Source organism: Phyllostomus discolor, chromosome 4 (assembly GCF_004126475.2).
Source record: "Phyllostomus discolor isolate MPI-MPIP mPhyDis1 chromosome 4, mPhyDis1.pri.v3, whole genome shotgun sequence".
Classification (NCBI taxonomy): domain Eukaryota; kingdom Metazoa; phylum Chordata; class Mammalia; order Chiroptera; family Phyllostomidae; genus Phyllostomus; species Phyllostomus discolor.
This window is the reverse complement of record NC_040906.2, coordinates 208702937-208720554: the sequence shown is the minus strand read 5'-3', so window position 1 is coordinate 208720554 and position 17618 is coordinate 208702937. Positions and strand designations below refer to the sequence as shown.

At 65.4% G+C, this 17618-nt stretch overlaps 1 protein-coding gene across 1 annotated transcript; it reads left to right on the top strand.

The window, feature by feature from the left end:
- Positions 1-7753: 7753 nt before the first annotated feature.
- GPR31 (G protein-coupled receptor 31) lies at positions 7754-8772 on the top strand. The gene has a single exon (XM_028504038.2). It carries the CDS (start codon positions 7765-7767, stop codon positions 8707-8709), a length of 945 nt encoding a protein of 314 aa, XP_028359839.1. The 5' UTR covers positions 7754-7764; the 3' UTR covers positions 8710-8772.
- The last annotated feature ends 8846 nt before the right edge of the window (positions 8773-17618 follow it).

Sequence of the window (17618 nt, the reverse complement as noted above, 5' to 3'; positions counted from 1 at the left end):
TAAATTAGACGGGGAGCGATAAAAAACGGTGTAGGGGACAGAGAATCCAGAGAACCTCATGCACAACCCGTGGACATGAGCTCAGTGGGAGGAATGCTGGAGGGGGGCGGGGAGAAGGGCAGGGGGGTATAAAGAGAGAGAAGTTGGGAAAACCATAATAGCCTAATCAATAAAATATGCTTTAAAAAAAAGAACAAAAAATGTAATCAGAAACACCAAAAACCCCCGAGTTAGAAAGTGGTGTGGCGGAGTGTTTCACCCGTGGTTTCTCTCGACGGAGCACGGTTTTGAGGGACAGAGGGGCCAGGCATCCGCTCGTTCAGACGAGCGTTGGTGAAGCCGTCGCACTGCAGGCGTCTGACTAACCCGTCTCCGGGGGGGAGGGGAGTGCCCAGGGTGCGGCACGCCCCCCGCCCTCAGCGGCTCAGAGGCCCCAAAGGTGCCCTCCCTTCCTCAGGGCATGCTCGGAGTAGGGGACCGCGGCCCCTCCCCCGAGACACAAAACATTTCCTGCTCCACGGTCGCGCTGGGAGAGAATGTCGGGGCCCCAGGCCATCCTCAGGAGTGCGGGGTCTTCGCAGACCGGCGACCCCTTCCCCAGCTGGATGGGGCCGCAGACGGCTCCCAGGCGTGAGCTCCCGGGTGTGAGGACGGTGGGAAGCCGGGCCCGGCAGACGTGCTGGCTGGCCGGACGCCTTCAGGAGCAACGGGCAGCAGAACGAAGAGCAGCGTCCGACCGAACAGCAGGACTCTGCCTGGAGCGGCCTGTGCTGGACGCGCGGGCACCCCTGGGAGACGGCCAGCCTTGGAGCCGTAGGACACACGGGCCAAGAGACGTGAGAAGATGCGGCTCCTTTAAAAGCACATGACCCTGACGGTGCCCCCAGGGGAGAGACCGCAGGGGGACCGCGGTCCGCGAGGCAGGCAGGCGTCTGAGCCGAGATGCGGGTGGGGCGCGAGAGTCCGGGTCCTGGGCCTCCGCTCCCCTCTGCAGACGCCAACACAGAGGGCCACCGGGAAGAGGGCGCACGCCCAGGGCACACAGTCCTGGCCCCCGGAGTCAGCTGGCCGAGGGCAGATTGTCCCAAAAGTCGGTGTCCACACCCAGAAGGCGATTCGCCCCAAAACAAAATTCGGGGAGATTGTTTGCATCTTCAGCGGCACAGTGGCTGGAAGAGAAACTCGATTTTTCGCCCACTCAGCAACAATGGCCACATCCCAGGGGAACATAGGGGGGCCGTGGGGCCGCTGGCCCGGGTGCCCGCTCCGCCCCGCCCCACTCCGCCCCACTCCGCTCCGCCTGGGGAAGCTCCCCCGGCAGCCGCCGCGTCACAGGCACGGCCCCCGTGGGCTTTGCTTCCCACCGCTGTCCGCTGTTTCAGCGAGGTCTCCCAGGTCCCCCGAGGCGGCAGACCAACAGCATCCGCACTCGTGCCCCGGGGCCCCGCCCGCGCTGAGCCGGCACTGAAGGAGGAAGGAAATGCGCCCTGTGTCGGGGGCACCCCCGTGGCTCCGCAGGGATGCGAGCCGTCTGGCCTCTGGCTTCCTGCCGCAGGGCCAGCTCTGCAGACAGCAAGGTCCGGGAGGGCCAGGGCCTGTTACGTCACGCACACCCAGGCCTGTGGCTCGCCAGCCGGGTGCCCCAGTGCGGCCTCGGTCGGAGGACCTGTGTCCTGGGGCCACCGCAGTGGGCGAGCAGGAGGTGCTGGCCCAGGAAACCGGTATCAGCCGCTGCTGGCAGGCCCTTGGGTGCCTTTGGAGAGCAGGCACGCTGGTGCTCTCCGAGAGCCCCGATTGGGCCCGTGTTCATTATTGATCATTTATGGGGGTGGGGTTGACTCAGAGGTCAGAGCCCTCCCCCACCCTCGGCGCCCCGGTGGGCACGTACACCCCGTGGTGACCAGGCTTCTTTAAGTCACACAGAGGAGCCCTCCGTACCTGAGTGTCTGATCCGGTCCTCCCGGGGCCCGGGGCCCGCAGCTCCGCGGCTCCTGGTCCGCCCCGCGGCCCCCGGCCCTGCCCCCTCAGGGCGTCGATCTGCATCTGCAGGTGGCGGAAGGCGGCGGACCAGCGGGCCTCCTGTCTCCGGAGCAGCTGGTGCAGCCCAGCGACCTGCCGCTGCAACCGCTGTCGCCGGGGAGAGAGAGCCCTGGCTGGTGACCCCGACCTCCGAGGAGCCCGCGGAGCCGCAGCGCCCGCGCCCACGGTGTTGCTGAGTGGGGTCGCCACGTGCCACTCCCCGCGGCACCGCCAGGCACAGTGCCTGCAGCAGCCCGGGTTCCGCCGCGTGTCCCCTCGTTCAGGGCTGAAGGGCGCGGCAAGGACGTTAGGGGAGGACGTCCCATGCGGCTGCGAGCAGCGGTCTGTGGCTGACACTCCTGAATGAATTCCCGCAGAACAAGCGGGACCCAGAGTTTTACCGAAATGGACTTTCCCCCGGCTGTTTAGAGGTCAGAAGCCGCGGCCTTTAACCCGACGCACTAGCTTTCCCACCAGACCCTTCACGGACCCTGCGCTTCGAGGGCAAACGGCACCGTGGGAGGTGCCCCTGGACAAGGGTGCCTGTGGGGGGATGTGCGGGGTCGTGCGGGGTCATCTGCGCTCCGGGGACGGTGGGGAGAGAGACTCGCACTCAGCTGCGGCGTCAGACAGGAGGCAGCCGAGTTCGGGGCTCTGGTGGGACGGCCTCAGCGGGGCCATCCCGGCCTGTGCCTTCTCTCAGGTCAGAAGCGCTGAGCTGCCGCACCCGAGGGGGCTCCCTGCCCCGCTCCACCCCGACCTCAGAACGCTCAGCCGCAGGGCACACAGCCCTGCCCACCCCCCCCCCCCCCGAAGGACAGGGGTCCCTGTCTATGCTAGTGCGTCACCTCCTAGCCCTGCAGGACGAGGAAGCAGGGAGGCCCAATGCTGGGAGGGGTGCTCCCAGCTGGTGCCACGAAGCCCCCCCACCACATGGCCCCGTATGACCCCGGGGCACCCAGCTCACCAGCAACTCCTCGCCCCCGCCGCCTTCCCGGGGGCGCTCGGCTGTCTTCCCGGGGTCGGTCCCAGCCTGTGGGTCCCCGGGGCAGCTGGTGTGTGCTGGCCGCTCGGCCTCCAGGTGGGCCCCCAGCATTCTGGAGGGGAGGGGGCCCCATCAGGAGGCGGGAGGTGAGGTGCCGGCCCCGCACCCTCTGAGGAATGAGTGCGAGGGACGCCTCTCGTCACACCTGTCTCTGCCGCTCAGTGCTCAGCACTGACCCAGCAGAACGCCGTGGGGTGTGGGGGCCACATCAGGGGTGGGGGGGCCTCTCCTCGGCAGTGGCTGTCGGGGCTCTCAGACGGGCCCAGGACTGTCTCCGTGGAAACCTGGGGACCGCTCAGCGCCTCAGCCAGCACGGGCCGAGGTGGCACCCATCGGAAATGTGAACCAGACCCGACCTCTGGGGCGATGGACGGACGGGCCGTCGGATGCCTCCAACAGAGAAGGTGGTGACCAGGGTGGGCACCCACAGGCCCGGCTCCTAGACAGGCAGAGGCACGCAGCCACCAGCTGGGCACCGTCCCCAAACAGGGCTGAGGGGGGCGGGCTCCTGCTGGCGGGCCACGGCCTCAGAACAAAGGGCCCGTGTGGGTGGGGGCAGGGTGGGGGGGCAGCCTCTGTGTGTGCGGGAGACTCGGGCGGCCCTGCCTGTCCCGGGAAGCTCACGGCACCCCGAAAACCAGAGCGATGAGCGCTGCCAGAAAGGCGCGCCCCTCAGACCACCCACGGGCATCGGACGCACCGTCCGACACGGGCCCTCACGGCCCTCGTCTCCTTGGGGACCGAGTCTCCCAACAAGGGCCGACACCCCGGGGACTCGGTCGCCCCTGCCTGGGCGGGCTTTAGGGAGGCCGCACCCAGAAAGCGGCGCGGCCGGTCCCCCGTGTCGCCCCGCAAAGGGCACTTTTCCTCTTTGGTCTGAACCGGGGCGTGTCTGCGTGCGGGGGCCCAACCCTTCCACCCCGCAGTCTGGGGGGGCCTCTCTGCCCCCCACCCCGGCCGGGCTCTGTCACCTCACGCGTCCGTTCAGGCCTCCGGGGCCAGGCGCCGGGCCCCCCGGGCCATGTCCCCGCATGGCTGCCCCCCCGCCGTCAGGGCACACCAGAAGACAGCGGCCTGATTCTAAACCGACGTCCTGCCTTAAAGGGGCCCGCCTTCCCAGTCCACGCCCCGGCTGCAGGGGTGCCCACGTGCCTGCTCCCAGGGGTCGGGCACAGCCAGCCAGCCCCCCCCAGCCGGCCAGAGAAAGGGCTTAATACCAGTTTTCAGTACGCGATAAATAGTAAGAACTCACTCTCTAAGCACTTATTCTTTTTAAAAATTTATTTAATTAATTTATTTAGTTTTAATTGAATTCATTGGGTGACATTGCTAACAAAATTAGCTGGGTTTCAAGTGCACAAATTCCACAGCTAGTCATCTGCTTATTGAATCGTGTGGGCACCTCCCCAAGCCAAGTCCCCTCCATCTCCATGTGCCCCCTTCACCCCCCCTCCCCCACCCCCTTCCCTGGTAACTGCCAGACTGTCATCTGTGTCCATGAGCTTTGTTCTTGGCTTAATCCCTTCGCCTTCCTCCTCCAGCCCCCAGCGCCCCCCGAGAGCCGCCAGCCTGTTCCCCGTACCCGTGAGTCTGTTCCTGTTTTGTGCCTTCGATTCCCCGTGTGACCGAGATCATGTGGTGCGTGTGTTTCTCCGACTGGCTTGTTTCACTCGGTGTAATGCTCTCCAGGTGCATCCGTGCGGTCTCGAAAGGCAAGACTCCCTTCCTTTTACGGCTGCGTAGTATTCCACCGGGTAAATGCCCTACACTGGTCCTGGAAGGAAGACGAGCTGTCTTCTGAGGTCACAAGGAACAGACGCCGGACAACGTGCTCACGAGGAGAGAGCGGGGTGCACGGCTTTGACCAGCAGGAGCGATGCCCAGTCTCACCGCCTCCCAGCGCCTTGCCGTCTGAGCGGCCCCGAGACCCCTGGATGGTGGGGAGCACGGGGTGAGCGGGAGACGCCGTGCTGGGTGCCGCCTCCCATCCAGAGCCCCGTGTGAGTGGCGACCGGGTGCAGGGGTGAGCACACACGTGCCCCCGCAGTGTAACGACTGACCCCGAGGAAGGAGGAGAAAAACAAACGAATAAAGAAGCAACCACTCATCGGCAGCGCGGGGGTGGCTGGAGGGGAGGGGCGGGGGAGGGGAGTAAAGGGGCAAGGGGGCCGGATATGTGGGGACCGACGGAGACTGGCTTTGGGTGGGGGAGGGCGCATGGTGCAGGGTCCAGTCAGGTGTCACAGACCTGCGCACTTGACCTTGCTGGGCACTGTCACCCCGGCACCTTTAACTGTTTAGAAGAATAGTTAGTCCAATGAAACAGACAGTTGAAAAGATAAAGCAACACTGCTGAATGGGAAATTTTTCCCCTCGGGAAAGCCGGGGTCAGAGGGACAGCTCAGTTGACACCATGTCTTCCTCCTGGTGACCCTCAGGCACAGAAGGAAAACCGGAAAGGAAACACGGACAGCACTGAATTTGTGGTGCAGGTTTCAGGCAATGATTCCATAGCCATTTAAACTCCAGAACCAGGATAGAAACAAAATCGAAGGGAGAGCAGAGCCGTTTCCTGCGTGGGGGGCCGGGGGCGGGGGGGGGACACAGCGTTTCCGGTCGTAAGAGTTCCTCAGGCGGGACCCCGAGGCCGAGGCCCCAATGTTACAGCTCTAGAAGAGAGGACGGTGAGGACGGTTCGCTCTTTCAGAAGAAGGGGACACAAATCTGTGTGCTGAGAAAAAGCAGAGTTTAAATAAAAATGTTTCACCTTGATTTCCTACGCTCAAAAGGAATGTGTGTCATTCTTCATGTTCGTGTTTGACCTAACGAGTTGGAGTGTCTGCGATTTGGAAAGTTCCGGCACACATTGAGGTTTGTCATTAAGGGGTAGCTTTTAAGGTCTGCCAAGGTGTCGGTGTGTTTGGAGAAAGAGCTTTAACTCGCTCCTCTCCTGCGGTTGGCACCTTCCACACACACGCCCCCCCCTTCCCACCCCCAGGGCTGGGCGGCTCCGGGCGTGGGCTCTGGGACCGAGGCAGGGGCGGCCGCCGGCGCTCTCCCTGCGCGCACGCGGCGGAACTCCGTCCTCCCTCTGGGTTCCCGGGAGCTGTTCATACGGGGCTTGCGGTTGGCGGGTCCCCGTTCATAGGTGCTCATAGGTGGGGGCGGGGGGGGGCAGCTGAGACATTGCTACAATCCCGGGTGCTCGCAGGACTTCCTTAGAAAAGAGAGAGGCAGCTGACCCTGCGTGGGGCCGAGGGGGGCGATAGGGGGGCGGTAGGTGGGCGGGCGGGCGGGCTGGAGAGGAGCCCTGATAGGACCCAACGCGGAGACGCGCAGGCCACGCCCCCTGAAGGGGCCCGGGTCAAAGCTCCCGCGGATTCCGGAGACTGGGATGTGTCATTGAAGCTCCCGCCCACTGGCCGGCAGCTGGGCATCTGGTCCTGACCCCAGGCGCTGGCCGGAGCCTGGGCTGGGACCGCCCCCCCCCCCCCCCCCGTGCTCACTGGCCTGTCGCCCTGAGCAAATGACCTCCCCTGCCTGCACCTCCACTTCTTCATCCACAACTCGAGCTGGGCTCGGCACCCACTTCACCGCGCTGCGGCGGCGCAGTCCGCGGCGGGGACGCGGGGGAGCACGCAACGTCCGGGAGGCGGGGAGGCGGGGAGGCGGCGCACGGCTCCTCCCCCGCATCTCCACCGTGCACCAGCCCCTGCCCCTCCCGGGTGAGCGGCCTGGGGTGCACGCGCCTGCATCCGCCTCCCCCGGCCACAGTGCTGCTCCGTGGAAGAACCAGAACCAGAACTAAAGCCCGTCTGACGCCCAAGCCCAAGTCAGGCTGAGCGGAACCGAGGTGATCCAGGCTCAGCTGAGGGGTCAGGACCCAGGTGATCCGGGCTTAGCTGAGGGGCGGGATGTCAGGATTCACTCGACATTCATCTGTTGGCTCCGTGATGTGCCGGCATCGTTCTGTCCCCGGACAAGGAGCACGGCGCTGGGCTCAGGGACCCACCTCGGGTTTCACAGCCCTCTCGGGCCTGAGCCCCCTGGTGTGGACCCTGGTCTGGGGGGTGCAGGCGGGGAGGGGGTCTGCTCAGCAGAAGGGAAAACTTGGCAGAAGCACAACTGGAAACGGCCCCCTGTGCAGTGACCCGGCCCCCTGTGGAGTGACCCGGCCACCGGTGGCCAGCAGCCTCACCGGCCTGCAGAGCGTGCTCACCGGAGTGACATGGCCTGACTACCAGCGAGTGGAAGCGAGCCACGCAAGCTGGTCTCAGCTCCCGGAGGCACCGTCAGCCGCAGGCCATCGCTCCGTCTCCGTCATTTTACAAAGATGGGCCGGAGTCCGTGCAGCCCGCTGCTCAGGGTCCTGCTTCACCGCCTCGGGCCCAGCCCGCTCCCTCGGGTGCCCTCCGGCCGCGAGCAACCAGCTTCCCACCAGCTGGTGGGAAGGGAACCGCAGTTTCCTCTTTTTGAGGCAAAGCACGACAGGAGCGAGGAGCTGGGGCTCTGGCCTCCCCGCGGATCCTCTTTCCAGAGAGATTTCAGTTTGCTTTTGACTCCGGTCTGGGGCTGCTTCCGTGCTCGCGCACCCAGAACAGGCAGAGCCTGGGAACAAGGAAGAGCCTGTTCTTTCCCTCGGGCGGCTGCGCGGCCCCCCCAGCCCCCGGGCTCTGGCCCCCGCAGCAGCGGGCAGGGCCATGCCGCCCCCGAACTGCTCGGAGCCCAGCGCGGTGGTGGAGACGGCAGTGGCCACGCTGCTGGAGTGCGGGCTGGGCCTGCTGGGCAACGCGGTGGCCCTGTGGACCTTCTTCTCCCGCCTGAGAGTGTGGAAGCCCTACGCCGTCTACCTGTTCAACCTGGTCCTGGCCGACCTGCTGCTGACCCTCTGCCTGCCCTTCCTCGCCGCCCTCTTCCTGCAGCACAGGGCCTGCAGCCCCGGACACGCGCCCGGCAGGGTCCTGCTCTTCCTGTGGGCCCTCGGGCGCAGCGTGGGCGTCGCCTTCCTCACAGCGGTGGCTTTGGACCGTTACTTGCGCGTGGTCCACCCCCGGCTCCGGGTCAACCTCCTGTCCCTTCGGGCGGCCCGGGGCATCTCAGTCCTCGTCTGGCTCCTGATGGTGGGCCTCAGCCACCAAAACCTGCTGGGGCCCACCGCCACCGCCGAGTGCGCGGGGTCGGAGTCCCGCGGGGGCGGCCCCGGCGGCCTCACCTGGCAGGAAGTGCTGTCCTTCTCGCAGTTCGTCCTGCCCTTCGGCCTCATCCTGTTCTGCAACGCCGGCATCCTGCGGACGCTCCGGCGGAGGCTGCGGGACGCGGACAAGCAGCCCAAGCTGCAGCGGGCCCGGGCGCTGCTGGCCACGGTGGTGGTGCTGTTCGCGCTGTGCTTCCTGCCCAGCTTCCTGGCCCAGGTCCTGCTGGCCGCCTTCCGGGGGGCGGACAGCTGCGAAGTCTGGACGGCCCTGGTGCACGCGTCCCAGGTGGCCAGCAGCCTCACCGGCCTGCAGAGCGTGCTGAACCCGGTGGTGTACTGCTTCTCCAGCCCCGCGTTCCGGCACTCCTACCGGAAGGTCTTCCTCACCCTGCGGGGCCGCGGGCCCGAGGCCCAGGAGCCGGGCTGTGAGCTCAGGGACTCCGACTCCTGAGGAGGCTGGGTCCTGAGCCCCGGGTCTGCTGGGACCCCCGTGGGAGTGACCGTGAGTTAGGATTCCGGACACGGCGGGGGGGGGGGGGTGCATGCTGGGACGATGCTGCAAAGACCGGACCACGGATGGACTTCAGCGAAACTGTGGCGAGCGTTATCACGGCCTGTCCGCCAGGACACCCGGGGCTGCCGTGCAGAACGAAGCAGCAGGTGCACACGGGGAAGCCGGTGCCCGCCCAGCCCCCGCTCGGCCCCCAGTCCGGCTGCAGGCTGAGCTGCTGCGGTGACCGGGCCCCCACGGGAAGGACGGTACTGGAGGGCTCAGCGGGGAGGGGCAGGGGCTGGAGGCGGCTCCTACCCTCCCTCCGTGTGGGGTGTGCGAGAGGTGTTCCTTTTCTCGGCTTTGATTTGTGAATGCACAACGTCTGTGCCTCTCCCCCACCCCCCAGAGTGCGACTGGGCGGCAACGAACCTGGGAAAGTGGGGCTCTGGGGTTCTGAGCCGAGAGCGTGTTCCCACACGACCTAACCACGTTCGGGGTCCCCGGGCGGCGGGGCTCTGGCGGCAACGCTGCCCCGCCTCCCCAGGTTTCTGTTCCCCCCCCAGTCCACAGAATCTCACAGGCTCGGAGGGCAGGCGAGCAGGTGCAGCTGGGAAGTGTGTGAATAAATCCCCCGGGGGGGCGGGGGGGGACACCTTCCCCCCCCCCCGGCCTGCTCACTTCCTTTTCCGCTGAAGGAAAGGAAAAGTGTCTGCTTTTCTTCCCCTGACCCCGCGGCACGCGTGACCTTAAATGCTGCTTCCCAAAATGCTGACCCTTCCCAGGAGTGTTGTCCACCCTACGGTGACCACCCCCGGGCCTTCTGTCCCGGTTGTCCTGTCGTCTCTCCTGGAGGCACTGCCCAACTGTTTCCCTGTGGGGGGGGGGGGCCCAGGTCAAGGCCCCCTGCCTGCGCACAGGCAAACCCACGCTAAAGTCCCACGGTCCTCTGACCCGGCCCTGCAGGACGCCCGCCCTCAGGCGGGACGACTCAGCAGCCCACAGGACTCCGGCCGGCCTTCGGGCCAGTGCCGGGCGCGGCAGCCTCCCAGACACACCCCCGCCCGCCCGTCCCTTGGGTGCGTGTCTGGCCCTGGGTGCTGCAGCTGGCTGCCCTCAGGCACCCCCACCCGGGCTCACACATCAGCCTGGCCAAAGGGGGAAGTCGCCCCACAGTGTGACGGCCTCTCGGGCCCTTGCCCCAGTGTCCTGGGCAGAGCGGGGGGGCCCTCCTTCCCGCGCACCCCGGGGGCCTGCTCAGCGGGCCCGGAGCGTTCAGGAAACACTGGCGCCTCGGCCAGCCCAGTGTCCTGGCTCGGTTGGTCTGGGAGGGGCCCGGGCACCGGTGGTGTTGGGGTCATCACAGCCACTGCTGAGTCACCACCGGGTTAGCGGCTCAGGTCGGGGCCTTCGGCTCAGCACCCTGCCCTGTCCCTTCCTGGCATTGTGACCGGGGACCAGTCGCCGCACCACCATGCTCTGCCACGATACGGGGATGGGACAGGCCAACCCGTGGGGGTCCCGTGGGGTCAAGTGCAACACCGAACAGTGCGGGGAGCACGGCGCCTGGCCCACCACACACGTCCAGTAGCGGGCACTGTGCTCATTCGAGTGACCGATCTGTTCTCGTCTCCTGGCGACGTCCCCAGCCAGTCCGTGTGCCCTCTGGGGAAAGGACCTTCCGCCCGCATGCCCTCCACACAGGGCTGGGCACTGTGGGCGCTCGGAGAGCTGGATGTGGGAAGTTCTGCTGGGCCGGATGTCTGTCGTATTCTTGCTCTCTGGGCCTTTCACAGGGACTCTGTCTGCCTCCAGCTCCACCCCGCACACCGTGAGGGGACAGTTCCCACAGTGGAAGGCCCAGGGTCCGTGGGCTACCCCGTCCCAGGGCCTGTCTTCGGTGCCCGGTCCCCCACCCCGTGCTCCCTGCTGGGCGCCCCGCAGCTCTTCCTCCAGACGTCTCCCTGCTCCAAAGAGGCAGAGGCATGAGGTGCCTGCCCTCCCCCCATGAATTTTGCTGAGCGAGGAAATGACTCAGAAGGAAAGCGAAGGCGGGCAGCAAGCGGCAGACCTCGGAGCCAGGGCTCTGCTGCCGTTGGCCGGCTTCGGTTTCTGTCCTCCCGTGACTCACCCCTGGCGGCACTGCAGCGCGGGTGCACGGCCGTGCCCGCGGGCCCTCCAATCTCAGCTGCTGCACCTGCGCCCTGGCACGTGTGTGGAGGCCAGCCGGCCGCCCGCCCAGGCCCACCCCGAGCCACACAGTTCCCTCCCTCTGCAGGCCATGCTATCAGTTTTAAGCTATGAATCTCCTCTTTTCTCTTTGCAAAACCTACTCAGCCACTGGCTCCTCCTTGGCCATATATACGCCTGCTGGGATGCTCCAGGCTCCGTTTGTCGCGAGGTTACCCCTACATGTTCAGGAGAAAGGACTGGTGGCTCCAGGCCCTGAGTGCCCCAAATGGCCAAAGCCGGAAGGACCAGCCCAGCCCAAGAGCACATTCCAGCCTCTGCTCAGCCCTCAGCCCCTGGGTCCCGTTGCCACAGCAACTCACAGGGCAGAGTCCAAAATCAGGAGTCGGGTGTGCAGGGCACAGGTGGCTAGGGGGTGGCTGTGTAATACAGAGGCAGCGAGAACTTAGACCAGCAGCCCTCCCGCCCCTGTGGCCTTTGCTGGGAAGGGGGCCGCTGCCACATGCAGAATGGGCAGGAGGGTCTGAGTGCAGATGCAGCGGCTTCTAGAACAGTCTGGAGGGCTCCCGTGCAGGGGCACTGCCCTGGGTCACCCGTGGAGCAGTCGGCAGCAGGGGGTGGGGGGCGCCCTGCAGAGGCAGAAGGCACCTCTTGTCCAGGAGGACCGCCAGACCCTGGGGGACCCCTCCCCTCGGACAGCCGCAGGCCAGACGTAACAAAGAGTCATTTTGTTTCTGGGTCACACAGGAGCGCCAGGAGGGGCTGGTCCGTGGGAACTCAGGCTAAGGTGGGCTCTGCTCACTGAGACACCTGCCCGCCCGCCGAGGTTTCTGGGGGTCAGCCCCGTCGCAGCCAACGGGAGAGCGTGAGCAGGCGCACCGGCCGGGCCAGACCCACGTGCTGCCCTCAAACTCGGCCTCCGGCCAGAACCGTCTCACCCAGGGGCGGCTGGTCCCTTGTCCGTGTGCCCGCCGGGCAGGGCAGGCCTGTGGGCAGCTGCAGATACCGCAGGGAGGAGGGGAGGGGAGAGAGAGGTGTGGCTGGTTGAACACAGGAGGGAAGAAGGGTCAGGACTGCTGGTGAGAGTTTACGAGGCAGCACACACACGCCCATGGCTGTGCCCCCACGGCTCTGCGCCCCAGGCTCCCGAGTGAGGCCTGGGAGAGAGGCTGGACCACGGGGGGCCACCGCTGGTGGCCCTCAAGCCATGCCTTCGGCTGTGGCCACTCGCTGATGGACAGGAGCCCCTGGAGCTGAGGCCCACAGAGGGGCAGCCCACCGAGAAGGTCTTTCTCAAAGGTGAGGCCCGGCTCCCGAATCCCCACACCAGATGCCACTGTCTGCCTTGGCGGGCAGCCCCGGGATGGCCACCTCCCCTCCCCCGGCCGGCAGGCCACGCGGACCAGAGGCGGTGACGGTCCTCGGGGGGTGCTGACACCCCGACGCCACGCTGTTCCTCGTTACCAGGGAACTGTTTCCCTCATCGGCCTCGCCCAGAATGCAGACAGGCAGAGAAAGGAGGCTGCTTAATTTCACGGTTTCAGAACTAACTTCTGGCGAGTGAACTGTATCTCATCTTTTAAGGTAAAATCTGTCAGTTATCACATCCTTAAAAGCGTCCTAAAATGGGTACCCTAAAACACATGTAAACCTTATTTCCTAAATCACATACACACACATGCTCAAACACGTGTTACCACCAAAACATACACACAAGCACGTGCACAAAAATGTAAGCAGAGGGAAAAAATTTTTTAAAAAGGAGCCAATCTACCAAGTATTTGAGTCAGTAGAAAAAAAGAGTGAATTGCAGCAATATTGCAGGCGAAGTTTTCAAATCGGTTATTCCGAGGACTTGATGCCAGTTTTCAGAGAACACGGCATTAGCTCCCGTGGAAGTTCTCGCACCGGGGGGGCCGCGGGCCCGCTGGCCCTGTGGAGAGTGGGGGGCGTTTCCGCGGTGCGGCCTGCGTCCAGCAGGGGGCGGCAGTGTCACGTCACGAAGGCCAGGGGGCTGGTCTGGGGCTCTTCCCCCTCCGAAGCCGGGGCTCCGTCACGTGAGGACTCCAGGTCTCCTGAGTGGCGCCCTCAGCGTGATGATTTGCCGCCTCATCTACTTCCATAATCGTTTCAGAGAAAGGACCCCAAAATGTCACCTTCCATTCCAGAGCCCAGGCAGTCTCCCAACGCGAGGCGGAGGATGAGACTCACAACACACTGGCGGCGACCCCAGGGCAGTGCCCTGAACGTGCAGGCTGGCGGATTCCGGACGCGGTGGCGGCGGCGACCAGGGCCCCGAGGGAGGAGATCCCCCCCCCCCCCCCCCCCGCTCACGGGTGCCCCCCCGGCCTTCCCTGCGGTGCCGGCATTGAGGGTTCCTGTCGTCACCCCGCAGTGCAGCTTGAATTAAGCATTTCCTGAAAGCCAATCGCCTTCCTTCTTCTCTCTGACGCGAGTGGTTGTTGCGGCCGCCCTGCCTTCTGCCCGTGTGTGGACGGGCTCACTGCGTGTCCTCTGCTGCCACACGCACGAGGACTCGGGGCCGGCCAGCGGAAGATGTTTCTCAGACTTCCTTCCACCCGGTTCAGCCCCTTGACTAACTTCAGGCCAAGAGGTGGGGGAGGGGGCAGTGATTTCCACAACTTTCAAGGTGTGCCCTTACAGAAAAGACCACCACTTCCCCGTTTCCTCTGCCTGTTGGCTGGAATGGAAGTGCGATGGCAGGAGCCACAGCAGCCCATCTGGACCACGAGGACAACCTGGACTGAGGCACTCTGCTGACCGTCTGCACTGCCTACCAGGGCTCAGGTGCAACAGAGAAACGGACCAAGGGATTAGGAGAGACACACAGCTCCTGCTTTTAGTTCTCACGCGATCCACCCGAGTAAAACGGCAGGTGCATGATTATACTAGCAAATGCCTCTCGGGGCACCAACACAGAAGGCATCAGCAGTTTGCAGTGAGCTGGGCACGCTGCAGCCTCCCCGCCGTGTCACACAAATCTCTGGGCACCGGACCGCGCCAGCCGGGCCCCCAGGGGGCAAGGAGCAGGGTGCAGACGGCATCAGAGGACTGCACCTGCAGGGGGAGGGGTGGAGAGCGCCTAGTCTGACAGCAAACGTGCCCTGCCACTCTCTCCCAGAGACGGGGGTGGGGTGGCTGCACGCTGCTCCAGGAGCCGGGTCGTGGGGAGAGGCCACCCTGAGCCACAGGCTGTGCAGACACACGGGCAGGCAGATGGGGGCTGGCCTCCACGGGCCCGACACAGCCACCTGCCACTGCCTGCTGACAGGGGTCCCCAAGAAGAGGGGGAGGTCTCTGCAGTGAGCGCAGCAGCCACCGGGGTTGGGGGCCTGCCCCTGTGCTGCCGGGGAACCGTGGGGGTGGGGGTGGGGGGCAGCCCCTCCCCGGGCAGGAGCGGGGGCAGCAGACCGGCCCCTGGAACCCCGACATGGAAGGTTTCTCGGAGGAGGTGTGAGTCTCAGGGGGTGTTGGGGCTTAGACTCGGGGCAGGTTAAACAGGGGGGCGTGGTCTGGCCCGAGGTCACGAGGGTCCCTGTCCTTCGTGCCGTGGGGATAGGCCGCTGAACCACTGCAGCGGGCACGAATGCCTGAACACAGCCTACGAGAAAGGGGGGCACTGCCTGGAAACGGTGCCGCCTGTTGGAAGTTTATGGGGAGAGGCCGCGCTCTCTGCCTGGGTGTGTGGGCGCCACTGGGTCTCCCGAGCCCCTGTGCTGACGTCCCAGCTCCCGGTTTCTTTGTGACGCACTTGGACACGGGCCTTTCAGGGGTCACTGAGGTAAAAAGGGGTAATCAGGTGGGCCTGCCCACTCTGACTGGGTCCTCATAAGAAGAGGGCATTAGGGCACAGAGGAGACACCAGGGATTAGGGCACAGAGGGACGAGCAAGCGAGGAGACAGAAGAGGGGCCGTCAGCACGCCAAGGGCAGAGACCTCGGGAGAAACCCACCTGCTCACCCCTGGATCTCAGACTCCAGCCTTTGGTAATGGCGGCCCCAGCAAGCAAACGCACCTGTGCACCGAGTATATGCACCTGTGCACTGTGAGCACACGCACCTGTGCACTGTGACACACACCTGTGCACTGTGAGCACACGCTCCTGCACACCGTGACATATACACCTGCACACTGAGAGCACACGCACCTGTGCACTGTGAGCATGTACACCTGCACACTGTGAGCATGTACACCTGCACACTGTGACACACCTGCACACCATGAGCACACTCACCTGTGCACTGTGAGCACATGCATCTGCACACTGTGACACACACACCTGCACACTGTGAGCATGTACACCTGCACACTGTGACACACACACCTGCACACTGTGAGCACGTGCACCGTGGGCACACACACCGACTCCCTGTGAGCACGTACAAGTGTTCGATGAGACCTCGTGCTCTGATGTCTACCGAATGCCTGGATTTTGGACACAGCATCCGAGTTTTTGAAGACCTGAACATCCCGCACTTTTCCGGTGTCGTTTCAACACCAGCTGCTCAGCCTCAGAAGCCAATCAGCACGCAGACTGCAAGACGACCCCCGCGTGCCTCGTACCAGCGCGTGGGCTTGCACGGTCACACTTGCTGCCTGAATGCCCGACGCGGCTGGGATTTGTGCTGAGGAAACTTCACTTACCCAGAAGCAATCACTGACAGCATTTCAGCTACTTTGTAGCAGGAGCCACGAAAAGCCGTCTCTGGTTAGGAGCAACAGGTGTGACCATACGTAAACACACGTGTGTGTGTCACAACTGCGTGCACACGTGTTCGATCACAGCATGGACACAGCCTGTGTGTCATGACTCGCGGCCCGAGGAGGGCGGTTCCGACGGGAGCAGGGCCCGTCCCCGGTCGGGCAGAACAGGGTGCAGGGGCGGGGTGGGCACTGGAGGTGGGCACACGGCGGTCCCGCCGGGGGAGGAGGCGCGGACTCCACGGAGCGGGGGACGGTCGTGGAAAGGGGACGCGAGAACCGTGGAAGGACGATCCCCAGGCTCCCGCGCAGGAGCCCACCCTGCGCAGCCCTGCGCCTGTGGGAGCCGGCTGCGGTGTGGCCACCTGTCACCGACCTGCCGACTGACCCAGCCCCCGCGGCGGCCAGCGGAGGGCGGCCACGTGATGCAGTGGAGCGCCTAGCACGTGTCAGAAACACCTTTATTCACTGCGGCAGCGGGGACTCGGAGAAGCTGCCACCTGCACAGGGAAGTGAGCGTCTGTCCTCGGGAGATGGCAGTCGCACGGACGCGCCCGTGTCCCGGCCGTGCGCACCAGACGCCCGACGTCACTGAGCCGGCTGGGAGCGTGGGCTCACCTTCCGAGACCATGCCGGCGCCGCCACGGTCCCACGGAGAGCGGCGTCAGGGGACCATCCCCTTCACCTTGGCTTCGGAGTCGGCCGCTCACAGGCTCAAGGTACTCGGGGTCCCTGCACACCGCGGCCCCCGGATGGGACGCCACAGCCTGGCCGGAAGCCAGCCTCTGCTCTGCATGCGAATCCCGGCGTGGCCTGGTGGAGCCAGCGCCGCACCTGGAAATGCGGACTCTGAGTCCTGGACATGGCGCCGAGTTTCCCACGGGGACTCAGGAGGCTCAGGAGGACAAGGGGGCTCCGAGGACACGCCCGTCCACCCGGGACATGCCCGCACCTCCCACAGGCCCGGCCCCTTGCGGCAGGCTGGCGCGGTCCCTGTCAGGTCCCCGTACTTGCACGGCACGCTGCCCAGCACGGGCCCTGCGGACTCCCTGGGCGTGGGGAGAGCATGGAGGCCTGACTCCTCAGGGGCCCGGGTCCCAGGTGGGACGCTTCGGCAGGGACAGCGGGCAGCCGCCCCCACCCCCGCCCCCCGAGGAAGGGGACGCACGCCCCTCTGTCTGTCCTCAGCCCAGTTTCCCTGCTCTCTTCCCGACAGCGCCCCGCGGGCGAACGGCTTCTCGCACCCGACGCCGTGAGCGGCACTGCCGGCTCCAGTCTCTCTCGGACGTGGCACTAAGCAAGTGTCTCTTGAGGCCCCCAGTGCTGGCCGGGAGCCGTGGGCGCCCGTCTTCCCAGAGCTCTCGGCCTGATGGGCTCCAGCAGGGACCGCCGGCTACGGGGACATGCGGCGGCCATCTTCCGCTCTCCCAAGGGCCTGGGCCGTGGGGACAGCGCTGGGTCCCACCCACGCAGCCGCCGGCCCCCCTGCCGAGGGCACCGCGGGGCGTGAGCCGCTTCTGTGCGGCTGCCGCACACGGGCGGGGCGGGGGGTGGGATCTGGGACCTCTCCCCAGGAACGAGCGGCGTGTGGGCTTTCATTTCTTCGTTTGTTTTGTTTTTTCTGTTCTGGTTTCTCAAGCTACTTGATTATTATTTTTTTTTTTTGCTCTGACCGGAGGAAGCTGCGGCCTATGACGGCGTCATCCGTGTTTCTGAAAACGTTCGTGTTTGTAAACAAGTCCCCCCGACTCCGCGTCTCCCCAGGCCCGTCCGGAGGGGTGCCGGCTGCGGGATACGGCCGTGTCACCCAGTCTCCGGCCGAGAAAATCTGGAAAGCGCTACCGTCAGAGCCCACCCCCACCCCCACCCCCACCCCGTGGAGAGGGCCCCCCCCGGGATCCCCCCGCAGTCCGGGGCCCACGGGGAAGACACCGCGAGCCTTCCTCCCTGGTCCACGT